The 26,976-nt window shown below is 42.2% G+C and overlaps 1 protein-coding gene across 5 annotated transcripts in view; it reads right to left on the bottom strand.

Annotated features, from left to right (window-relative positions):
• Nucleotides 1–5,431: 5,431 nt before the first annotated feature.
• LOC106567001 (sodium channel protein type 8 subunit alpha) overlaps nt 5,432–26,976 on the bottom strand; it is an 87,753-nt gene continuing 66,208 nt past the window's right edge. For all 5 annotated transcript variants that reach the window (XM_014135758.3, XM_082960158.1, XM_082960156.1 and 2 more), the window contains 6 exons: nt 19,936–20,058; nt 14,201–14,485; nt 13,647–13,838; nt 13,233–13,337; nt 12,230–12,500; nt 5,432–11,863 (listed from right to left, as the gene is read on the bottom strand). In XM_014135758.3, the coding sequence (XP_013991233.1) occupies nt 10,713–11,863; nt 12,230–12,500; nt 13,233–13,337; nt 13,647–13,838; nt 14,201–14,485; nt 19,936–20,058 (2,127 nt within the window). In that variant the 3' untranslated portion in view covers nt 5,432–10,712. The remainder of the gene's footprint in view (nt 11,864–12,229; nt 12,501–13,232; nt 13,338–13,646; nt 13,839–14,200; nt 14,486–19,935; nt 20,059–26,976) is intronic.

Consider the following 26,976-nt stretch of genomic DNA (forward strand, 5'->3'; position numbering starts at 1 on the left):
TGAACTGACATGGTGAAAAATCTGTCATTGTCCCCATGAGCATGCCACATAACCCTAAATTCTCCAGGGTCACCATTAACAATGTCAGGGAATGTTGTGATACACACTTGTAAAAACAAGCTAGATTTAATCCATATCGCCAATGACCCGTGTTAAAATGTCAAGTTCATTTCTGGCATTTACTGTGAATGCAGTCTCTGCGACCGCAGGAACACGCCTGGAACTGTTCAGTGCTACAGATAGCCTCAAATTTATTTAATTTTATTAAACCGCGTTGAAGGAGAGGAACATTAGACTTTCTCCTCCAATATGGTTGAGAAGGAGATGAGGGGCAAGTAGATCATGGAAAGAAGAATTGAGATAGAGCCTAATACATCATCTGAAATGAGACCCACTGAGAGGGACTGTTGGTAGACTAGCCAATGATGCCAGCCTACTAGTTTCAGTACACTTACATCACCTAACCAGTAGTGGGCACCCTTGCTCTTCAGATGAGACACCAGCCACCAACAACAGAACCACAGCTTCCCACCACAGACATGTATGTTGACTTGGGAATGTAGCCTAGAAACGCTATGCGTGGGAGTGAGTAACAGCATATGTTTAGCAATCACAGTAAATACACTGCAAACATCAACAGTGTCTTCCCACCACAGTAATTATTGCAGGCTATCATCCATGTTACTCATATGTGCTGGCTGTATCATGTGATAGATATCTAGAGAAGGAATGACTACCGGTAATAGAATTGCATTATCCACTGATGGAAGGAGGGCGAGATGGAAGGAGGGAGCAGGTGGGAGGGAGGGGATGTAGATGCAGGAGGGAGGGAGGGGTACAGCGCAGCCTGTGTCCGCCTCTCATTGGAGGGAGAGGCTGCTGGCCACTACTGAAATGGAGAGAGCCCCCTCCCGGCTACCCCCCTCCTCTACCCGGGTTCCCCTACACAGCTCCCTGGAGAGAGACAGAGGATGCAGGGAGGACCAGGAGAGAGAGCGAGCGAGGGAGAGAGAGAGCGGGAGAGAGAGAGAGAGGGAAGGGAGAAAGAGAGAAGGAGAGAGAGAGGAGGCAGTAGGACTAGGGGAGGATAGAGGAGGCAGGGAGAGACAGAAAAGAGGGGTAGATGAGAAGGCAGGGAGAGACAAGAGAGAGGGGTAGATGAGAAGGCAGGGAGAGACAGAAGAGAGAGAGGGGTAGATGAGAAGGCAGGGAGAGACAGAAGAGAGAGAGGGGTAGATGAGAAGGCAGGGAGAGACGAAGAGAGAGGGGTAGATGAGAAGGCAGGGAGAGACAGAAGAGAGAGAGGGGTAGATGAGAAGGCAGGGAGAGACAGAAGAGAGAGAGGGGTAGATGAGAAGGCAGAGAGAGACAGAAGAGAGAGAAGGGTATATGAGAAGGCAGAGAGGAACAGGAGTTGCTAGAAAATGCTGAGAGAAGTCACACATGCTTTTCTCACTGCTGATTTTGGCTTTCACCACCTGTGTGTATTGGAAAAAGGCTAATTCCAAATTGAATTAAATTCTGTGTTAAATACCTCAAATGGTTAATAGCTAGCACAATACACCTGTCATATATCATACACATGCTATTCCTGTGTGATACACGAATTGAAAGATCTTAACAAAGCTATACCAATAAACAATAATGGTTGATTATTATAGACGTAAATTGTTAACCAGAATAATGGCCCCCAATTCGTGTCATAAAGAGAGGAATCACATGCTAAGTACTGCAGCTACATGACCAAATACACCCCAGTGAGAGGGGAGGGAGAGAGAGAAAGGGGCAGTGAGAAAGAGAGAATGAGGGAGAGAGTGAGTGGGAAAGTAAGAAACAGAGAAAGAGACAGGAGAGAGAGCGGTAGGTGTGGCTGTCTATGAAGTAGGTCGGACTGTAAGCCTGCCTGCTCACACTAAACGCATGACCATTCCGGGGCTCAGCCTATGCCTACAAGCCAACTTCCCCTCCCACCAACCCATGGGACAAGAGGACGTTGTTCTGTAGCTCTGGTCCTTCAGGAAGGCTCAGCGTTAGTAAGCTGCACTAACGCTCTGGACCAGCGCTAACTGTACTGTAGCAAGCTAGCAGAGCACTCGCTGAACACCTACCTACCAGCTCACACACACATCCCATCACACCGCCTCCACAAAATAATAACATTAAATAACATCACTGACTACACTCTCAGTACATGTCTGTCCTGAGACGAAGAGAGGTATAGGGCTGGCCGTTATAATGGTTATAAAGCTCTATGAATGTGATATGTGTTTTTGTTTGGCGTGTGTAGTGTGAGCAAGGTGGAGGCAGGGAGGCTAGTAGCTAGCACAGCATATCCCAGTGCCATGGTGATGTCCCAGTGCTCTGGTTGTTGTCTCCCAGCGTAGTCACTGGGCCATGTGTGTGTGTGTGTGTGTGTGTGTGTGTGTGTGTGTGTGTGTGTGTGTGTGTGTGTGTGTGTGTGGGGGGGGGGGGGGGGCATACTGGGAGTGGGCTGCTGAGTCAGCCTGCTCTGCTGCATTAATTTATCTGCACTGCAGTGCTCCACTCCACCACTCCCTCCCCCTCCCCTTCTCTCTGCCGCTCTCTCTCCACCTCACTGCACTCACACAGTCATCCCCGGCAGAGCGAGGGAGAGGCGAAGGAAGAGAAGAGACGGTCAATAGAAAAAAGGACTGGGTCCGACACGCATAATTGTCCAGATGAATGGATAAGATAGAGAAAAACATTTCATATAGAAAAAACCCTGTGAGACCGAACGAGAGAGAGGAGGAGGAGCGGGGGAAGAAGAAGAGAGAGAAACACTGGGAGAGAGCTGAGCAGAGCAGGGGAGACCATGTGACTAGAAGAGAGAACCAGGCAGGGTTGAACATTTTGTGACAGTGAAAAAAAGGGAAAGGGAGGGAGGGGACAAGAAGACGGAGCGATGAGGAGAGAAAGAGGGAGGGAAGGGACAGGGAGAAGGAGAGAGAAAGGAGAGGAAGGAAATGTGAATGTGTACAGTGCAATATACACATAAAGAGAGTCAGTACCATACACTGTCTGTGTGGACGTCAGCAATACAACTCTACTACATCAGATTCATACAACTCCATCTCCTCCTAAATGTATTTCCCCTCTTCCTGCTCTTATTTCAGGCGATGACAGAAATTCACACATATGCTGCATCCCAAATGGGAGCCATTTGGTCAATATTGCTGCACTATAAAGGGAATAGGGTGTCATTTGGGACGGCTGATCAAAAGTAGTGTACTATAAAGGGAATAGGGTGCCATTTGGGACGCAAACAGGGTCTTAAGGTTAGGGGGTGGTGATAGTGATACTGGACCATTGGGCTATCTACTCTCTGGTTCTTTACAATTAACCACAAAGAGAAGCAGCAGTGTTGCTATACAGATGGACTCACCAACATAATGGTCTTTGGTCTGTCTTATGGCTGTGGGGGGGATGTCGTTAACATGGGGCTTTAAACAAATTCAATACAGCCTTACATTTCAAAGGATGGCTTTCAACGGCCTGGAAGGACTGTTAGCTGCTATGCCACACCACACTTGACTCTATTTCCTGGAGTGTGTTGTGATGCACTAATGACATCCACAGTACTGTAGGAACCAAACAAAACGAGCTAATACACACAGAATGGTGAAAGAGTGCAGGGCAAGGGATTCTCAGTGCTAGGCTAGTAACAACACATTGTAAATGATGAGTAAGAGTCAGTAAAAAAGGAACTATAAAAGACTTCCATATTCGAATTTGCATCAAAAGTGTTGCCTGCTGTAACGAAAATTAGTGAAGAATCACAATATTGTATAAGTCTATACTGTAGATACAGTGACTTTGGAAAGTATTCAGACCCCTTGACTTTTTCCAAACGTTATTCTAAAATGGATTAAATAAGTTAAAAAATGTACATAAGTATTCAGACTATGCTATGAGACTCGAAATTGAGCTCAGGTACATCCTGTTTCCATTGATCATCCTTGAGATGTTTCTACAACTTGATTGGAGTCCACCTGTGGTAAATTCAGTTGATTGGACATGATTTGGAAAGGCACACACCTGTCTACATAAGGTCCCACAGTTGACAGTGCATGTCAGAGCAAAAACCAAGCCATGAGGTCGAAGGAATTGTCCGTAGAGCTCCGAGACAGGATTGTGTCGAGGCACAGATCTGGAGAAGGGTACCAACAAATTTCTGCAGCATTGAAGGTCTGCAAGAACACAATGACCTCCATCATTCTTAAATGGAAGAAGTTTGGAACCACCATGACTCTTCCTAGAACTGGCCGCCCTGCCAAACTGAGCAATCTGGGGAGAAGGGCCTTGGTCAGGGAGGTGTTCTCGACAGAGCTCTCGAATTCCTCTGTGGAGATGGGAGAACCTTCCAGTAGGACAACCATCTCTGCAACACTCTACCAATCAGGCTTTTATGGTAGAGTGGCCAGACGGAAGCAACTCCTCAGTAAAAGGCATATGACAGCCCTCTTGGAGTTTGCCAAAAGGCACCTAAAGACTCTCAGACCATGAGAAACAAGATTCTCTGGTCTGATGAAACCAAAATTGAACTATTTTGCCTGAATACCAAACGTTACATCTGGAGGAAACCTGGCACCATTCCTACGGTGAAGCATGGTGGTGGCAGCATCATGCTGTGGGGATGTTTTTCAGAGGCAGGGAGACTAGTCAGGATCGAGGCAAAGATGAATGGAGCAAACAACAGAGAGATCCTTGATGAAAACCTGTTCCAGAGTGCTCAGCACCTCAGACTGGGGCAAAGGTTCACCTTCCAACAGGACAACGACCCTAAGCACACAGCCAAGACAATGCAGGAGTGGCTTCGGGACAAGTCTCTGAATGTCCTGGAGTAGCCCAGCCAGAGCCCGGACTTGAACCCAATCAAGCATCTCTGGAGAGACCTGAAAATAGCTGTGCAGCAACACTCCCCATCCAACCTGACAGAGTTTGAGAGGATCTGCAGAGAAGAATGGGAGAAACTCCCCAAATACAGATGTGCCAAGCATGTAGCGTCATACCAAAGAAGACTTGAAGCTTTAGTCACTGCCATAGATGTTTCAACAAAGTACTGAGTAAAGGGTCTGAATACTTATGTAAATGCTATATTTCAGTTTAAAAAAATATATAAATTAGCAAAAAATTCTAAAACCCTGTTTTTGCTGTCTCATTATTGGGTATTGTGTGTATATTGATGAGGGAAAAAACAATTTAATCAATTTTGGTATAAGGCTGTAACGTATCAAAATGTGGAAAAAGTCAAGGGGTCTGAATACTTTCCGAAGGCACTGCATGTGGAAATATTTTGAAATCTCAACCAATTGCTTTAATAAATCACAATATTGTAGAAGTCTTCTGTACTGTAGAACACTGATATTCTGAATCTTGATCTATAGTTAAAAATAACCCACAGACAATACAGTTTGTAACTGGAAGGCTGCTTTATTGGTAATAAAAAGGTTCGTGCTCAAATGAAGACAATCTTTCATAAGTTCTTACTAAGAGTCCAAGTGGTTGTGCATCACTACCATCATACTGTATATATCCTGTTTTATATCACGGTGTTCAAATGATAAACAACAGTTTGAAAAGCACTTTTTAATTATTTTTCAGCAAAAAAAGAAAAAAGCCTGTAATAAATCCATGCCAAAAAAAAGAAAGAAAAAAAGAAAACAGAGTCCCGTAATTTAATTAATTCAATATTGATACAAAAATAAATTTCAGATGGAAAGAACAGAAATATAGAAGGCAAGCTGCTTTTTCACAAGCGATAGAAGTGGGTGACACACATAAGCACAAGAAACATAACATTTTGACTTTGAGCTGTTTTGTTAGGCAACATCACATTGTTGAAGTCTATCGAGAAGAGAAGAAGTGGGGTGTTAGTTTTGTTTTCTCTTTTGTAATAGTGGTTAGGATGATCTGATCCTCGGCAGTATCATTTCTGACTCGCGTCGTGTGGTACGGACAGACGATGTCGCGCTGTAGCCCCGAGTCCCCGATATATACGTTGTGCTCCATATGTTTAACTCAACGACCACCCCACCCTCACCTGTTCCCTCCTTACACAGTTTTGAACATGTGTGGTATCATCATCTTCCCAAAAATCACAGAAAAAAGCAGAAAAAGGCACATGCCAATGAGTGGAGTTAAACACTAGATTAGAAACAAACCATTCAAAGTAAAAGTGAGAGACGATTGAAGCACAAATGATCAGACACTGAAGTGTTGAACTGTAACAGTACTAATGTTGTGTGACTGTATTTATGTGTGGGTAGTTACTCCTAATAGGCTTTGTGGCTGTAGGTGTGGATAGATACATTTACATTGACATGTAATGATAGATAGATTGGCCTGCTAGACCTTATGTATAGATAGATAGATACTAGAGCGTTGGACGTATCTATAGATAGATCTACTATGCCTTGGTTGGGATAGACATACTCCATCTTCACTGGAAGAGGCAGTCACATCCAACCTACTTCATCTTGTTGGGACAAATTACTGATTAGTTAGGTTGGTGAGTGAATAGTTGTGTGTCAATTTGAATGTGTGTGTGTGTGTGTGTGTGTGTGTGTGTGTGTGTGTGTGTGTGTGTGTGTGTGTGTGTGTGTGTGTGTGTGTGTGTGTGTGTCTATTCTGTGTATGTGTTTGTGTGTGTTAAGTGAAGGTTAAAAAGTATGAAAAGTTTGCAGTAGAATGTGAGAAATGTGCTGGTAGCATAAACCTCTAATCATATCAGGCTACAATCCATGGCAGCAGCTCCAGTGACATTGTATGAGCTATTTCCCAACACATACAGTAGGGTGCTGGAAACCAACCAGTTTTACACATCCACTGAACATGTTGCACATAAATCAAATGTGACAAACAAACAGTGTTCTTTTGTAATATGTATATACATATAGACATATATATGTATACATGTATATATATTTTTGTATTATATAATATCTATATTTCATTCAATTTCCGTCAACAAAGTGAAAAGTGTCTCAAAAAATCCAAAAGGTAACAAATGTGACAAAGGGCATAGCTGGAAGCCATTCTATACTGTTATTGTTTCATTTTACATTATTAGTGGTAACTTTTTAAAATTCCGTATTTACAAAAAACACAACAAAGCATGCCGATAAAATAAAAGAATATAGTACATTATTTATAGTTTCTCTCAAAAAGTTCCTTCCTTTTCAGTGATTGTGCCACCATAGTCTGCACTGTACATATATTTCTTATTTTTGTTCATTTTTTTTCTCTCCAAGTAAGTTCAATGATCAATGCATCACTCATCTAAAACATCACATCCAAAATGAACACGGGTTAAAATTGGATGGCATTGTTTGCTCTTATGGTTGTATCGTCAGTGAACGATCAATCGGGAATGTATTTGGTTTTAAGTGTGCAGCAGCCAAACAGACGGACGTTATCTGGAGACATGTCTTCATATTGTAAACAGTCCTCTAGATAGTATTATAATAGACAGGACATGGGGATATCAGGTACGGGTACAGGCAGTGTTCAATCAACACACCACAATGGCTTTAATGGTGTGTCCGTAGATACCAGGTTGTTGTCCGACCAGGCATCCGTTTGTTTGTTTGTTTGTATAGAGGACCGACCATCAAGCCTGTGTAAAAAAAAAACAGCAGAGACCTTAAAGAGGAAGTGTTAATATTATGTCTCATCTTGTCTAACCTGCCTGTCACTCACAGAGATCTGACTCGTATTGTTGGTTCGGCCTACGCTGGCCTGGCCTGGCCTAGCGCTCGCTCTCTCATCTTGTTTCATCTGAGTCGTAGTAGCTTCAAACTGCCTTTAAAATCCCCTCACGAGTTCCTAAAGGCACGATTCTACTGTGAATCATGAATCAACTTACCATGAGTTGATACGAGTTGATCATACAAGGCCTATCTGATAGAAGTCTAACAGATTCTGAAGAGACGGAGACAATCTGTGAGAAACTACGGTTGGACGGTTCACACCACTTTGAGCTTATCCCCAGGCAGATTTTTCATTTATCAAACATACAGCAGGTGACCAATAAAATAATAGCCTGCTAGCATATGACATGATGATGCAAGCCTGGGTCCAACATCCATACACTACAAACAGTGTTGAAGCGGTCCCACAAAGCGCAATGATACACTGACAAACATGGGACTTTCAGCACTCACTCCTAAGAAGACAAAATCACTATTCTCCCTGCTGCTCTGGCTCGCCATCTTTACTTTCTCTGATCATTTTCATTCATGGCAGTCAGTCTAGAAACTGTGGAGGGTCCGGGAGAGGATCTGTCGAGTCTCTCCATTGGTCCATTGTTATACCATCCTCCACCTCCCTAATTAAGCCTATCAAATCAGATCTGTTTTTATTCTCTACAAACCTTCCATGGCCGACCGTCTTTTAGTCCTACAGCACATCATGCCAGGAGTGACTGAGCATGTCTTGCTGCAGCTGCTCTATGTATCCTCTATCTGTCCTCTATGTTACTTCTACAGTATGCATCTATGCTGCTTTATAGATGGCTACGCCACATACATTCTCACTGCTCGAAAATTCGAACTTTCTTCTGAGAATGATTGCACTGCAAGAAGGACATCAGATCCAGAGAAGGACATCTATTTACTTCAGAGCTGGCAACTCAAAGTGTCTGGAAAAGGCCATTGATGTACCACTGGGTCACAGTGAACAATATTCTAATAGGGAACTAACTAAGTGACAGAGGAGAGAAGTGGATAAAACAGATATGAAAAGAAGAACGAATCTATGGAAGCATCGCTATATCTTTAGTACATTTCAAACAGCTGTTTCAAAATCTGTTACATCTCCCCCTACAGATGACACTCTCTCTTCTCTGTCCACAGATAGACAAAGCACTGAAGGAGAATTAAACATTTCAACTGACACTTGATCTCGCTACACACAAATCTGTAAAGGATATGGCTATACAGGATATGGCATCAAACATTGCCTGTTCGTACTGCCACAGCAACAACAACAAGACGGAGTTGGTTGGAGACCACAGGTAAGGGGAGTAGCCGTAGTAACACAGCTAAGACTGGTAACCATAGTAACACAGACAAGGGTGGTAACCGTTGGATGTAAAAAGGTAAATCAAGGTATGTCGCTAAGCCCCAGATTTGGTTTCTTTAGAATGGTCTGAAAAGTTTTTTTTCTAAATCTGTGCATCCTCATTCTGAAGATATACTCTTGGTACAACTCAGCAGCAACTTTCCCTATCCCTCTCAGTACAAACAGAGCAGCAAAAAACCCTTCTAGTTTCTATTTTTCATAAATGTGCCTGAATAAAGCTTTGCCTCTGAGTGCCTCACTACATCCCCTGTTAAAATCCCAATGGGCTTCATAAAAAGATTGGTCTGGCAGTTGAAAAGCAACATTATAGTAAAGGGTAGGTCATACCACTTTATTCCTTCAATATTGTATATATAGATATATATATATATATATATATATATATATATAAATCATTTTCCAGTTATTGTTCTCATATACATTTTTCCAGTGGACGGCCTCAAACGTATGGTCAAGCCATTGTAGTGGTCAGAGAATTAGTGTCTTGTAGACTATGATTACGTCATGCATGATTCCTGATCAAAACATGCCTTCATGCAAGTCATTTCTATGCATTGAACGAGCACAATAATTATTAGTTATCTGAGACTCGGTCGGTCAGAGCGAGTCCCCGCCCTTCTTCAGCCCAAGTCTAAACGCTGACTAATGCCCCCTACCCAGTGTGACAGTGTGAAAGCCCATGTAGAAAATGTATTTTCCATTATGTCGGTATAACAAAGAGAGAGAAGATGAAAAGAGGCAAGTGTGACATGGGCTAAACGTTATTTGTTCTTTTTTTTGTTGCTGCTCAAATAATGTAAAGACGCAAGTATATTCAGCACAAACAAATGAAAAGTAAAAACCCTTGTCTGCTGTTCTGGGTTTTTTCCTTTCTTTCTCTAATCTTTCATTCTTCGTATTTAAAACTTGCTTAGATGTTGATTATTGTATGTGTTTCCTTGATAAGAAGGACGGTACCGGAACTGGATGTTACAGAGGCCCAGTCAGACTGCGTAGTAGAACAGTTCTAGAGGGTTCTGTAGTGTTCCGTTCCGTTCCACTCCTGGGGTGCTCCCATAGTGGTGGACCTTTCGCTGCAGGGGCTCGTCCACACAGGGTGGTGGCAGTCAGAGACTATTTGCTCCAATAAATCTCCCTCCATTTTGTTTGCAGGGGTTTCTGTCCCTTTTTTTCCGACGATACCCAACATATATGTAATATGTAGTATGCCAATGGCAGGCACACTTTTATTATTATTGAGTTATTATTGATAATTATTTATATTATCATGGTTCTTCCTCACATTATTTCCAAGATATAAAGAAGAAATTCATCATTAGGCAGTAAAATCCTTTTGTGATAATGATGGTGTCCTAACTAAATCCTTATCGTGGGCAACATGTACATCGCCATCGGTGGTTTTCTTCAACCGAACCTAAGTATCCAACGACGAATCTCGATCCTTCATTTTGTATTGAATTTAAGTCCGTAAACATATTTTTTTTTTATATAGTTTCCGTACATTTGTTTTAACTTGCAAATGATCTTTTTATACAGTTGTCTGTTTGTTGGGCTCAGAGTCTGTTCTCGTTGTGTGTCTTAATTTGCTAACGACAGTCACTGAACCCTAACTAACACTTCGATTCCCGCTCATCTTTTTGGTTTCTGTCCTTCTCTTTCCTCTCTCCCTCGTTCTCCTCCTGTTTCTCCTTGTCAGGTTTGGTCACGCTGTCGTAGGAGGGAAGAGAGGCGGTGGAGGGTGTGCTCTCTTTCTTCTCCTCGTTGTTGGTCCCACCATTCTCCAGCTTGGTCTTGGGCCTGCGCTTGCAGATGAAGCCCCGTTTAAGCAGGTGAGCGCGGTAGGCTTTCTGGATGCACCGTGCGGATACGTCCTCCTGGCGCCGGCGCAGTGTAGAAGTGATGGGCTCGTATGAGACCTTGGAGGGGTTAGCCGCCACAAAGCGCTCCTCCATCTGCGTGCGTAGCATGTCCAGCTCCCCACTGTCGCCCAGCACACGCTTGGTGAAGGCAAACAGGATGTCCAGGCAGTGGATGCGGTCGCCACTGACCATGGGCATGTCCATGGCGATCAGCTCGATGGTGTTGGGTTTGGGAACGCGGAAAGGGTGCTCCAGGGTGTCGGCAAAGTCACCCAGTTTTTGGAAGGTGATGAACTGGGAAGCGGAGGGGTCAAATTTCTCCCAGATTTCATAGAAGGTCTCGAAGTCGTCTTCACTGAGCGGGTCGGCGCTCTCTTCTGTTGCTACACTGAAATTCTCTAAGATGATGGCGATGTACATATTGACTACGACAAGGAAGGAAATAATGATATACATGACAAAGAAAAATATGCCGACTGAGGGGTTGCCGCAGTTGCCTGTAGACGGTGCACCTGGGTTCTCCATGGTTGGGTCACAGTCAGGAGGGTAGTTGAGGATTGGGAGCAAGAGACCATCCCAGCCTGCAGATGTAGTGATCATGAATAAGCAGATCATGCTGTTCCCGAAGGTCTCAAAGTTATACATATCGTCTATCCCGGCCCCGTGTTTGACGTAGCCGAAGTTGGACATTCCAAAGATGCTGAAGATGAACATGACCAGGAAGAGCAGGAGGCCGATGTTGAACAGGGCTGGAAGTGACATCATCAAGGCGAAGAGTAAAGTCCGTATGCCCTTGGCTCCTTTGATCAGACGCAGGATGCGGCCGATTCGAGCCAATCGGATAACCCTGAAAAGGGTTGGTGAAACGAAGTACTTCTCAATGATGTCAGCCAGGAACATGCCTGTGGAGGGAGAAGGTAGAGACAAGACAGAGCACACAGTCAGCAGAAATGACTCCCAGTGTCTACCTTCAAATTGTCTCTTCCCTTCTACGATTTTTGGAATTATAGTTACGTTTCCATCCAATTGGCTCCAGAATTTCATGCGAATATTCTACAATCCACATAAAGAAAATATGCCTTTTTCCCACCAGCGGATTGTTTCCACAAAACGGACTTGTTGCGGATAAAAATCAGTGCGTTTTGATGTAGTGCTCACAGAATGTACTTTTTCGCTGCGTCCTGGCCAATAATTAGTGCACTACATAAGGAAGCGGGTGCCATTCTAGACACAGCCTCACACTTCTTACACAGCCTCACTCTACTTACCCGCGATGGACAGGATGACAACGACCGTGTCGAACACGTTCCAGCCATTGGTGAAGTAGTAGTGGCGCAGGGCGAAGAGTTTCAGGACGAACTCGATGGTGAAAGCCACGATGAAAATGAAGTTGACCCAATAGAGGATGTTCTCTGTCTCGTCCGACTGGTCGTCTGTCTCCACCATCATGGTGACCATGTTGAGGCAGATCAACATCATAATGGAGATGTCGAAGACTTGCTGGGTCACAAAGTCAAACACCAACCCTTGGATATAGTTCTGTAGAGACAAGGAGACAACAGCAAGACACATACACACACACACACACACACACACACACACACACACACACACACACACACACACACACACACACACACACACACACACACACACACACACACAGAAACGTACGCATGCAGAGAACACACACACACAGACAACAACAACAACAACAACGACGACGACGACACACACACACACATTTTGTTAATCGCAGGGAAATCAATATGTTATCGATTGAAATCAATATTTCAGTGTTAACATCAAATCAGAGTTTATTTGTCACATGCACAGGATACAGCAGGTGTAAACAGTACAGTGAAATGCTTCCTTGCAAGCTCTTCCTCAACAATGCAGTTATGTATACTAAGTCATATAAAGTAAATACATACAAGAACATGAGAATAGTTCAAATAATGCAACAACAACAAAAAAAAACCACTAAAAACAACAGAAAACTGCAAAGTTGAGTAGGCGCTAGCAACAAGGCGGCAGTCTCTGTCATCTTTCCATATCACTATTCAGTGTTCCGTCAACAATGAAATACTGACAATACTGATTTCATTATTTTGTGGCAGTGTTTTACACCATAAAGACCTAGCCTTGTCCCATACTGTGTGTTGAGCTGGCTAAACAAATATGGAGTGATATTACTGCCAACAAATTGTTGGCACTAATATCACTCCATAAAAAAAGCCAGGCTAATAAAAGCAGAGAGCAACAGCCAACCTGTGGTCTGGGAATGGGTTTCTGGGGCTTCTTTGAACCCAGTTTCTTCATGGCGTTGTAGTACTTCTTCTGTTCCTCTGTCATGAAGATGTCCTGACCTCCAAAGTATAGGGACACACAAACATTTGGTTACAACCCAAACCTAACCCTAACCAATAACACAGCACTAGGCCATTAGCCAAACGTTGATAACAATACCATTAGCTGCATTATACATTCAGAGCCGTATGCAAACAGTGTAAATAACTACATTAAACTTTGATACTTTCATATGACCAGGTAAAATGCTTTATAACAGGTGATAAGCATGTTTGAGCCATTATAATTTTTTTATAACAAGGCCGTATATAATATGCTATAGGATTTAGCAAAAAGAGGAGGATGAGGAGGAGGAAGAAAGAAAATAGGTCTTATCTTTTTCTTCTGTTGGTTGAAGTTGTCAATGATGACACCGATGAAGAGGTTGAGGGTGAAGAAGGATCCGAAGATGATGAAGATGACGAAGTAGATGTACATGTAGAGGTTGTCTTCATAGATGGGCTGGTCCTCCACCCTTCTGGAGTCTATGGCTGCGTACATGATGTCCATCCAGCCTTTGAATGTCGCCTTGGAGGCAAAGAGATTCGATTAACTTAGAATATTCAAAACACAAAAAAAGTTAAGTCTCGTTTTCATATGAAGAAAAATAAAAAATGTCGAACTCAAACCCAAATTTGATGTGTATCCTGGAGAAGAGCTTGTACATGGAAAGAAATGAGCACATGTGGAAAACAGTATAAAGAACCAATAAATGGACAAACGCATAAAGGAGAGGAATAGAGGGAGAGAGAAGAGCCTCAGAGCGCTGTGCAAGAGGATGGAAGGAAGAGAGAAGAGTAGACACATGACAAAATAGGTTAAAAACAGTGAACGGACGTGTGTGGGGGGGTGGGGTAAGAGAGAGAGGAGGGATGAAGTGACATTCTCACCACTTGAAGCAGAGCCAGGTATCCAGCGCCAACATTGTCAAAGTTGATCTTGACATTCTTCCACCTGACCTCAGTGAAGTTCTGATTAATAAGGGCCAGGCACTGTGTCTTGTTGTTGACCTCGGTGGCAAGAAAGTTATCCTCTGAGGTCTGGTTGAAACAGTAGTAGTACTTGCCCGCAAACAAGTTGACTCCCATGATACTGAAAATCAGCCAAAAGATGAGGCAAACCAGCAACACATTCATAATGGAGGGGATGGCTCCCACCAGGGCGTTGACTACCACCTAGACCCGACCCGACGGAGGAGACAGGAGGATAGAACAGTGTGAGAGACAAAACATACTCCATGATACCTATCAAACCCCCCATCAGAGCAGCAGCATACTGTTATGGCATCTTATAGCAGAAAGTGGTAGCGGAATTGAATTTGACATGTTTTATTATTGGAGTCATATAACAAATTGTGTTTCAACGTTATTATGATATTTGTATCAAGTATAGTATAGTTTACAGTACGGTTAAGAATATAGTTAGAGTACAATTTAGAGTATGTTTGTGTATATTGTAGTATAGTACAGTATAGTATAATGTAATACAGCACAGTATACTACAGTATTATCATAGTATAGTACAGTATCATATAGTATATTACAGTATAATATAGTATAGTTTAGTAAAATCATATATAGTATAACAGTGAAAGAGCAGTATCAGCTCTGTTCTAATTAGAAGGAATAGTCTTTGATCTGATCAAGCACACCGCTATGATTGCCTAAGGGGTCTGCGCACAAACTTTCCTTTAGAGTGAGCATATAACTGTCAAACAAATTGAACTACAACTGTTTTGCCACACCAGTATGCGGCCTCATCTCTTCCCAAACATTCACCCCCCTCCCTCCATCTGTCCCTTTTCATAAAACAGACTCTAAACACCCTCCACCCAAACTACCACTATCATTTCAACACAATGCAATGGAAAGCATTCTGATCCATAGGGTGCATCCTAAATAGCACCATATTCCCTATACTGTATTGCGCATTACTATATTACAAAAGTAGTGCACTTTCTGGTTAAAAGTAGTTCACTATATAGGGAATAGGGTGCAATTTGAGGCACAACACATAGACTACGTCCGACTTCCACAACACCCACGCCCCCCTCGCCTATCCTCCTTTACAGCTTCTATCTCCACACTACCCAGCATCCGGACAGACCGGCCTTCCATACACTGACGTGCACTAAGCTCAGCGTTCTACACTATCCAGAACCTAAAAGGGTCATTCGGCTGTCCCCAAAGGAGAACCCTTTGAAGAAGCCTTGTTGGTTCGAGGTAGAACCCTTTTGGTTCCAAGTAGAACCCTTCGGGAACCCTTTTTTCTAAGAGGGTAGTGCGTAGTGGGGTTTACCACTAGCTCACTAACAGTGTTAGGCAGGCCGACCAGACCAGCAGCTCTCAGGCACACAGCTGAGCTAAGCATGCATGTCATCTGTTTTTAGCAGACAGACTTGTTTTGTGGAGCCATATTCCCTCCTTGCATACAGTCAGGCAGACAGAGAGTAGAACGAGAGCTTCACGAGCAGCATTCTCTCAGCAACGTGCAGGACGTTGCAATGATTATTTAAAGCTACAGTCAGGGATTTTGGGAGCTGTTCAACGGTCATGTCAATGATGGATATTTATTGATTTACCCATTGGTTCTTAGAGAAATATTACTTACAAATGCTTTGAGTGCTTAGCATAAGTGGATGTCTTTATTTTAACCAAAAATATAGGTTCACTCTTCTCTAAGAGGTTAACATGTAAATTATGACATCATAGGTACTCTCTTTCTACATGTTATTGGAAGTGTTAACTACAGGCTTTTGACTGTTCCTCTTGAATGATTACGGCATATGGAGCTACTGGCTGCTAACTGGCTGCTATGGCACTGGGGTTGGATAAACACCATATGGCCAGAATGGACGCTTCAGGTAGTTGGGTGCCAACTTCTTTCTGTGTGAGCATCCCAAAAAATATTATAAAAATAGCTTACTGAAATAGCTGAATTAGCTGAAGGCTTGTTTTTGGACCTCTAATAATGCATGTAAGAATCTATTGTGAAAAATCAAATAGCTGCGAAGGAAAAGCTACCTTTGGAGAGGGAACGATCACGATGCGTAAAGAGTTATCAGTATGCCGCATCATCTCACTAACATCACACCTCCCACCTTTCCCATAAGAGAACACATATCACTGCACATGCTGAGAGAATGAACTACTTGCTCCTACTGAGGTAGTATAATTTAACTTGTTTTCAAAGATTCAAGGTAATATTAGCCATGCCTTATATAATCAAATTGGCCATGCCTTATATCATATATAATATATATACCTGTATATATCATATATTATAAATATATTCTCAAAGCAGAGGGAAAATGGCTTTCAAAAGTGCATAATGTGCATCGGCAATTAGAGTACATGCGTGTTGTTACATGGATGGCATTGTTGTGCAATCTCAAGAACCGTTCAAATTGATAAATAAACAGATAGAGAAATGTTTTGGATAGAGAGATAAAGAGATAACCGCCCAAAATGTTGCTTGTCTTTATGTTACATATCTATCTGACAAGTGGATTTGACACTTGTGTACCTTCTGACACAAATCAAGACCAGTCAGGAATAGATGGTGTAGAGTTAGAATTCAGTCCCTCTGTTCTAAGAACTCAGGCATCTGTGTTAAGGTTCTCAGAACTCAATTCTAAGGTTCCGTGGTTCTAAGGTCTCTCTGTGATTGGTCTGTAACTCATGATGTTTCCTGCTCACGTGTCTGCTGCACATTTTTTACATGATGCAGCTGGAAGGTTTTTTTGTAATTTTTTTTTTACATTTCAAGTTAATAATATACAAAATGTTTTAGAACTAAACATTGAAAATGCAACCAAAGACTAGAGAGCAAGCTCATTAGAAAATATATAGTAAGACAGGTGTAAGGGTGACTTGGCGACTGTGTCATGCTTGTACAGTACATTGCATCGCTCCAAAAGTAAAGAAATGAGGCTACAAAGCAGCATAATTAAAGATATAGCATTTAACAAGTGAACATAGGCAGTCAGGTAGGTAGGAACAGCCCATTGCATCATTGCATGTTAAGCAGTGCAATATATTCAAATTTAAAGCTGTGTTATGCTGCTCTCTCTCAGAGCTGTTGACTTGCATTGGCCTCCACCATCACACAACCTTCCATTGCAACGGCCAGAAAATTCAAGTCAGCAAGAGTTCTCAACATTCTAACTCTCCAGAATCTCTTTCATTATTATGGTTGTTGGTGTCATCTCTCCATTCTCGTACTTCCCTATCAATTTATTTACTACTTTGACTTGTCAATTTTAATTTCAAGTTTTCAAAACAAAATAGCAACTCAATTGATGAACATAGACATTGTCTTGAATAGGTGAGTAAGTCAAGTTTTTTTGGTTTTTTCACTGCTACAGGTATTAGCCTACTGGGCCACCCTCACCTCCTACCACACACACCCAATGAATGAGATCATTCATAGGGGCAATGCAATGTTTGACTACAACATTCCTTAAAAAATGTACCATGATTTTTCACCCAAAAATGACATTGGAATTTTGACCAGTCTAGCTGCCATAGAAATACAACCCTTCTAATTCAATGCTAGTCTCATACCTGAGTAAACCAAACAAAGTAAGTATAGTAGCCATAAGTATAGTAGCCTACATCCATAAAGCCTATCCAGGGCCTAAAAGTTTTGTGATGTCATCAGCTCGTATTTGCAATGTCATCCTCAAATTTAGCCACTGGATATTTAATATGAATGGGCACTTCAGTATGAACAGAAATGTCAGTCAAATTGATGATTAGCTAGCTAACCTCTCCTGTACCGTAGTAACAGTAGTGCATAGCACACGTCTAAGCCACTACACCTGGTCTGTCATTTTTGGGACATAATGAAGAGGAATGGGGGAAATGCTCTGTGACTGTCTAGGGTTTAAGAAAGACGAGTGTTGTACTTATAGTTTAATATAATATTGGCCCTGCCTGCCAAAAAACCCACTCCTATTATTTAAGAAAATATAAGATATAAGAGAAAGCTCCAGCGTGCTAAACAATGTTGCCTCCCAGTTTTACTTCCTGTGTGAGTGGAAGGCAACAGGAAGCAGGAAGTAGGAAGCTCTATAAGACCTGCAGTATAGTTGCTATGTAGCATATTGTGTTATGACATGGGGATAGTAATGCCTTAGGTGAGATGGCAGCCTATCAGCATATTTCCTAAGCTTCTGCCTTAGGGTCAAGAAGAAGACAAAAAAGCTAAGATACTGAATCGGGTCTGCATTTACATTAAAATCGGCTCTCGGGCCACATCTGGCCAATGGGCCGTGAGTTTCAAGCCCCTGGTCTACATTGAACTAACTGACATGACTTAACTGACCTCTGCGATTCAGCCATTTAACATCTCAGCCATTTAACATCTCAGCCATTTAACATCACACAAAGTGATAATCACAATGACAGGCAGAAGCTTAGAAAATATTCTCTTCTCAAACCCACAACAATGTGAGTGTGGAGTGTATGTGTGGTTCTTTCTCAGTCCCTGATGATGCAGATAGATCCTGGACGAGCAGGAAACAGAGAGGAGCAGACAGACTGAGACCTGCTGCAGGCCCAGCAGATCTACTTGGCAAAGATGGAGTGAGCAGTGGAAGGTTAGGAGGAGAGGTAGGGGTAGAGGTAAGGGGGTGCTGCACAGGGCTGCACTTACATACGAGGATTCAGGAGAGGGTGAGGGTGGAGAGGGTGGTAAGCTCAAACTAGATGACAACGCAACCAATCCAAGGATAGGGAGATAGAAAGGGACTACATGTGACAGAGAGAAAGAGGGACTACGGGTGACAACAACCAGTTGTAACCTGTCTTTACCACCAGGTACCTGGTTCCTACTGGTTGTTCTCTGTGCCAGGTAGATGTGTTAAATGATAGGGTGAGTATAGTGGTTGGGGTGAGAGTTGGGGTGGGTTAGGGGAACTGGGGACAGGTGGTGGTAGGGGGGAGGGGGGCTTCTCGATTAAAAGCAGAGATTGAGAATCAGGCCAAATGAACAGCCAATTGTTGATTCAAATGTTCTATGAAATGGTATGTAGTTTGGCTTTGTTGACATGTAGTGTTGACTCGTATTAATTTTTATCTTATCCCTCCAGCCAATCATTAAAACAAAAATTAAATAAATAATAGTTTATTTTTCTAGTTTTTATGTGATGAGGCAGCTTTGTGACATATCCCTCTAGTTCACTCTTTTTTATTATTTTCTTTCTGTACATAGCAGTAATACTGAAAATATGAATTAGTATTTATATATATTTTTTATTCAATTAAAACCAGGGAAATAGTTTCTGCTGGTAATAGTGTATAACTTTGTGGCATTAATATTTAACATTACTTTACACTTCCAGCTGCATCATGACGTGTGCGTATATATATATCTATATATAAATTGTATGTGTAAAGTATGGTACAGGATTTGTGTGCATGAAAAGGTGACTTCTTGTCTTGACTATTTTCTTCAAGTTCCTATTAAAAAAATATCCCCCAATAAATAAATGTATCATTTTCTTGTCATTAAAAAAAATTGAGTTTGGTTACTTTTTGAAAAGATTTCAGTTTCTAGCATGCTTTAATAAACTGTTGAATGGGCATGCGTAAGGATCAGCTGCTTAGCGTTTGGATCTTACCCTCATCCCTTCAAAACGTGACAAGGCTCTGAGGGGTCTCAAGGCCCTTAGTGTCCTTAGTGATTTAATAGGACCTAGATCCGAGTAGCCCAGTGCATTAGCTACCAGACTGATTATAGACACCTACACACAAACAGAGAAGCAAAAGAGTTCCAAACTGTTAGAAGTAGTGAGAATATTCTCTAAAAGTAGAAGAGAGACTCAGACGAGAGCCCTTGGAGCAATAGGGCTGGCATGGGTGGAGAGAGTTGCTTGACATACACACATAAATCTATATGTATGTATATACATGTATAATATTGCATTTATATATGTATATACATTGAGAGAGAAGGTCAATGTTTAGTATAGGTTTTATGTGCGTTGTGTTTTAGTAGCAGTAGTAGGTAGGCCGCAGGAGGAAGGGTTTGTTTCTGTTATTTTATGGCAGTTGGACGAGACTTGACAAACTCCTTTGTACCTGCAAAGAAACTTGTGGTTGAGAGAGAGAGAGAGAGAGAGAGAGAGAGAGAGAGAGAGAGAGAGAGAGAGAGAGAGAGAGAGAAAGAGGAGAAAGAGAAATACATAAGACTCAAAGGAAGGGAAAAATAGGCCAAAAATGTTTTGCCACAGCACACGACTGATTCAGTACAGATACAGACAGGCGAACGAAGGGGACCAGGGAGGAGGAGGAGGAGGAGGGGAGGGAGGAAAGGAGAGAGGTTACAACCTGTAGAAGTTAATATAAAAACCCAACAGACTTGTAGAACCTTACCCTGGCCCCTCTAACATTGTCTCTCCATGTCTGTCGCTCTCGGTTGAGGCATAATATCCCATATAATTTAAGACAGACAAACTTAACGGAACCTAAGAGAAAGAATACAGGTAAATATGTACATGTACGTCATTTTGATTTGCCAAAAATCTCCTTATCATATTCACACAGCATTAGAATCAAATAGGAGCCACATACAATTCATACAGTTAACCACACACTGACAGTAGAAAAGGGTTGGGATAGAGGGTTAAGGGGAGATTGGACACATTAGTTATTTGGCACTGGATGGCACTTAAAGGACCACTGGAGAGACACAGAGTACAGTAGAGTTACACACAGGAACAGGTAACAACACACAACCTCAAAGAAACGGGTGCATCTCCCCCACTCTCACACACAATGGCGCAACACCAAATCAACCCCTAAGCTATGCACTTGTGAAGCACTGAGAGGATTTCTCAGGGGTAAGTAATATTGGTAATAGCTCCACCTTGCTCGACCCACTCTCACACACAGTACCGCAGCTGCCACTCAGTCATGGGGCCCGAGTTCTTTTATTTTGATATATTTCTTTTTTAAGACTCATGAGCGTTGATCAGGTTTTATTTGTACTTGCAAACATGATTTTGGGGAATAACACTAGCCAAAAATAAAAGTTTACAGCAGTGACTTTTCTGTAATCAACGCAAAGAATTCACCTAAGCTTGACACTTTAAATATTGATTAGTCCTCATTCCTCCCATTTATCATTCATAGAAAGGCAACATACCGACAGTCAACAAATGAATTGCTTCCATCTCAGAGGTTTCGTAATATAGCTAGATAATAATGCATTGGACCGCTCAGTAAGTGCTTAGCCCAGAGCTGGGCCTCAGACTCTCAGCGTTCTTAAATAAGCTCTGCCTATGGAAATGGACTAGGAACCTTGGTACTAAGTTCAAGCATCAGGTTAGACACTCAGCGGAAAGGGAGCTTTTGCAGAGTCATCATTAACAGGAGAGTCTGGTGATCAATAGGCAGCAGCACATACTGTATGCACTGTATAGAAGCGAGGGAGGGGTGTTAAGGAATGATGAGGTAACCTCAAGGAGGCAATGCCTGTCGTTAGAAGATGAAGGGGAGCTGCTATGACCAGTAGGCCTGTACAGTAGCCACTTCCTGTTGTATCAGACACAATTGGGGTCGGAGCGCCATGAGTCTGGAAAGCAGAACCAGTAGGCATATAGTGAAGAGAGGAGAGCAAGGCTAGTTGTGGCAATGGCTTTTTTCAGTCAATATAGGAAGTAAACTGAAATTCCAATGTCAATTTTCATCATTAGTCATTTCCGTTTACTTCCTGAATTGAAATAGAACTGACCCCCACCCTGACGTGACTAAATGGTACTACAGTATCTCATTGACTCAACATTACAGATGTCCATCTAATAGTTCTTAGAACGGCAAACACAAAATGTTTGGCCCGATCTCTCACACTGCCATTGTTCAGGTGGTGAGACTGGGAAGAGAGAGAGCACCAGTTCCGTAACAAAGGGAAAACAGTGGTACAGAGTAAAAACATGTGAAGGCACCTCCAACCAGCCAACCAGAACATACTGGTCAAACTCACTGCAAAGAACACAACATCCAAAGCTGACCAGACCAGTCACAGATAGAGGGGGGATTCTAACAAAGGCAAAATCTTTATTTAGATTTTAAGGCCATTGGCGGTACTACAGTCTATGAAAACTGATATGATACGCACAATGGCACTCTGGTCATTCCAGTTGATAGCGATGAAGCTATCGGCATGGAACTCACCACTGGACTCATGACTCATGATGAGTCATCTCTGGGTTATGTGGTTCAAGGGCTCCTGAGTCTCCAGGACTCCGTATGACCTGTATATTACACACGATTCCATCAGATTCTAGCTAGCTCAATTCTTTTAGTTGAGGACATCCCATTTGTTGATAATCAGTATAGCTGTATAATAACCCAGCAAGCTGTATGATCTGGGCGATGATAAATTGATTGAATGTATTAATAATATATATTTTTTTAAACACACACATCAAGGATAAAACAATAAAGTCACTGACTTATTTCCATTCTGCTTCTTTAAAACAGATGCAAAAATAAAATAAAGATTTTGCCTTTATTCTACCGTCACAGTATTTGGGGTATTTGTCACCTTCAGCCTCAGCCTGACCCCTTGGAGTGCCCCTCCCCCTTAGAGATCAAGGGGCCTGCTGTGTGGGTGTGGCAGCCCTCAGCGAATCAGCGTCGAGCTCTGCAAGGCAAGGCCAATCACATCTCTGGGCTGTGATCCAATGAGGAACAGTGGAACAGAAACAGAAAGAAAAACAGAAAGACAACGGAAACTAAAATCAAACAGAACAAAAACAACAATGATGAAAATGGCTAAATGTCTTATAAAATAAAAAGGATGGATGGATGGATCCAGCCTCATTCCACTATTACATAACGACTCCATCCCCAACCTCAACTGGCTACTAGCTTTACTAGAAGGATTTGTTTTGATCTAGATTCTACCTTACAGCACTGTGAATATACAATTGAATAGTACTGAGTCCTGCATAAAAATGTTGGTATCCAAAGAAATACTGTACTGTATTATTAAGAAAGCGTCATTAAGATAGCGGTGTACTGTAACTGACTGTTTTCTCAACAATGTAAAGCACATGATTTGATAAAAATCTATTCTTCAAATTTTGGACCAAATAGACTAGAGGTATATTGTAAGTAATGTATGGCTAAACAAAGCAAGGGTCCAGTAAGTTACTCTGTCTTCTCAAAGTAATTCTACTGTATCACATTTGCTATTCACATTTCTAAAATACAAATCAAGAACCAGAGAGGCCAATGAAAATATAACTCAACAGAAATATATCAAAACACAAAAGGTATGTGGAACAGATAAACACGCACACACACACAGAGAGTAATTCATGCTCGTATAAACTTAAGCAATGATGGTGTCCCCCTTCTGATGGTGCCCACAGAGAGACAACATGGTTAATTCCAAACCAAACCACAGACATCACAGTGACAATGACAGACAGTAGAGTCACAGACAGGCCACAAACAGACGGACTACCCAGGACGACCTAGACTCGGTGAGGCACAGCAGCATTATAAGAGGGACTGACTGCTTGTTTGCCAGTCTGGAGGACCAAACTTACCAACTGGCTGCCACCATCATTACATCATCACCTCAGCACAAGGTCAAAGGTCACTCACAACATTCCTGGGGTAAGAGGAAGCGTAAGACTTTAAGGAGGACGGGAGGGGGGTGAGGGTTGGGTCGAGGGAGGGAGGGAGGGAGGGGGTATAGGGGGTGGGGGTATGTCACACTTTGTTGTCAATCATTGACAGCTTGGGAGGGAATTGTCGCCCCCGTACCATACGACCATCCCAAGTGCATCTTGGGAAATGTAGGCCACTGTACGGCCGTAGTACAGTACGGCCATCCTCCCAAGTGTTGGTTCACACCGCAACAATGAACACACTGCAGCTCTGTGCATCACAACCCTGTTGGCTCGGGCTGAAGCCGAGGGTTGTGGGTAAAGATGGGGGTGGGGAGGGGCGTGGTAGAGCCATCAATATACAGAGTTTGGTGAAGTGTTCTGATGGAACCCCATAGTGGCACCAAACTCACCACCTAACTATATTGTAGTGTATATCAATGGCTCTGGGTCGTGGGTTACATTGGAGTCAGTCAGTCCATGGAGGGGACACTAACCCTGTGGGGTACATATAGGACTTCAATTAGATTTAGGTAGAATTTGTTCTACCAGAATCAACACCGAAGGTAAGGTGTCTTGTGTTTTACATGATTGTTTTGTAAGCTACGGTATGTTTTAGGTTACTGTTAACTATATTCTACCACAGTTACTACTGTACATAAAACAGCACCATATCTGGAACATGTCTGACATTAACAATGACTGAAAATAGTTAGCAAAAAGACTGATATTAATTCAAGTTGATTATTCCTTAGGGAATTACTGTGTAACAATGTCATTTGAAAGGCATGAAAAGGAAGTAACTGTACTAAAAATGAGATCGGTATAATATGCCTTCAACTCTGACAATGGCTAATGCCAATCAATACAGCCTGTTGTAAAGTCAAGCATACTGTGACCGTAAAGGCCAAAACACACCGTGACTACCAACGGCTAAAAACAGCGGGCGCCCGTCATTTTCTGTTCATTTCGAGTCTACATATTGTATCACCACCGTTCGTTGACACCCAGCAGGCGTTCGCTAACAGAGCACGGCCACCCGCTGCTTTTCGCCATTTGTCTTTTCTGTGCGTCTCAGCAGTGTTCGTTCGGTGTTTAAGAATAGATGGGTCAACCACGGAAATACATAGAGAATCACAGGATCTCTATGGGGTCAACAGTCACATTCCCATACTGTATCATCTCCAGTGGCGGCTGGTGGCACTTTAAATTGGAGGACGGGCTCACGGTAATGGCTGGAACGGAATGGAATGGTATCAAACACACGTATTCCATCGATGCGTTTGATACCATTCCATTCCAGCTTTTTCTAAGAGCTGTCCTCCACTCACCAGCCTCCACTGATCATATCTAACCTCCAACCATTAGGGGTTAGATAGAACTCCTGTCAGACAGAGATGGCTTGGGCTGGACCATACAAACAGTGTGTCGGCGACTGTTGAGAGGTGGTTAGTTCAAGGGCAGAGGTAAGAATTCAAAAACACACAGAAGAGAGCTTCTTCATCTTTCCAATGACAAGGTAATAACCAAGGTCATTGGCCAAATCTGACCATCGAAGCAGGATTTCCACACCACAGATACAGTTAAGTCAGGGGATTGGATCATATCTAGGCAACATGACATTACTCAATGCCCCTTGCTGAGGCGTCAACTTTCAAGTCTGAAGGAATTTCTCTGCCTGTTTTTATATATATATATATATATATATATATATATATATATATATATATATATTACTGTTAAAGCAACCAACCGTGAATTATAATTCCCATAACTAATCGATTCAATGGTCCTGGATTCATTTAGAATGAATTAATCAACTTAGAATTACATAACGGAATTAAAGAAATTTCACTTTTCCAAAGACTGTCAAGAGTTGTGTCACAGAAGGGGCAGAGAATGACCAATAACACAGAGATATAAAAGACATCCAGTACATTAGACATACAGTAGATTACACTGTAGACAGGTCAGAGACACAGCAGAGGACACAGTAGAGACACAGTAGAGACACAATAGAAGACGGTAGAAGACGCATACCCTGTTGTTGCAGAGCATTCCTTGAATATGTTGATCAATAATCTTGGTTATTGATTGGCTGATTGATTCCAATTTGTGCTGCTGCTTAGCTACCAGCGTTCGCATTCCAATATCATTGTCATCAAATTTGAATCATTTTTCTTATCGCTGTTATTTCATAAAACAATAGAATTGGTTTCTATTTGCACATGATGGGAAACAGAGAGTGCACAATTCCTTGCTTCATCGCACACGAAGGCACATAATAGACAAACTCACAAACAGAGAATTGCCGTTCATATTCAAGCATTGCAGATTGACAAGAAACCAAGTAAACAGAGAGAGAGAGAGAGAGAGAGAGAGAAATTGCTTCATGGAGATGCAAGTGGTGAGAGACATAGATTCACTTTGAAATTGATGGACTAACTCATGGTATAGTAAACATTTCCATGTTCTCTTGGGATATGGATATTGGATATTGTAAGATTGATGTATCCTACACTTTCTGTTAATGTGAATATCATCATGTCTTCTCACCCATTGCGTAACATGAAGTTGCTGTTCGTTTACTACTCTATCTATCCTCTCAACCCTACCGTACCACACCACACCCTGTTAGACAGAAGCCTATGTTAGGAATAACTGTACCAAATACCTCTATAGGGGATAACTTAAAGTAACTGTCCAGTGAAAATCTCACTTTTAAAAAACACATAATCTGTTAACTCATACTCAAATCGAGATGTTGACTTGTCCTATACTCATATTTGTTGCCAAAGCATAGATTAGAGAAAAAAAACTCTAACTTGTATCACAAACAGACCGTTTAAAAAATGTTTTCTATTTCCTCATAGAGTATGACATAATGTTTTTGTCTGAGACGTCGCATTGGCTGAACTGGCCAATCAGCTGTTTACTTGTCATAAAAAAACATTTATTTATTGACAGGTGTACGCCCACACCATTCTGTTGTTGGTGTACGCCCACACCATTCAAACACAGAAAATCTGCTTTTTAACA

This window comes from Salmo salar, chromosome 13 (assembly GCF_965601325.2).
Source record: "Salmo salar chromosome 13, fSalSal1, whole genome shotgun sequence".
Classification (NCBI taxonomy): Eukaryota; Metazoa; Chordata; class Actinopteri; order Salmoniformes; family Salmonidae; genus Salmo; species Salmo salar.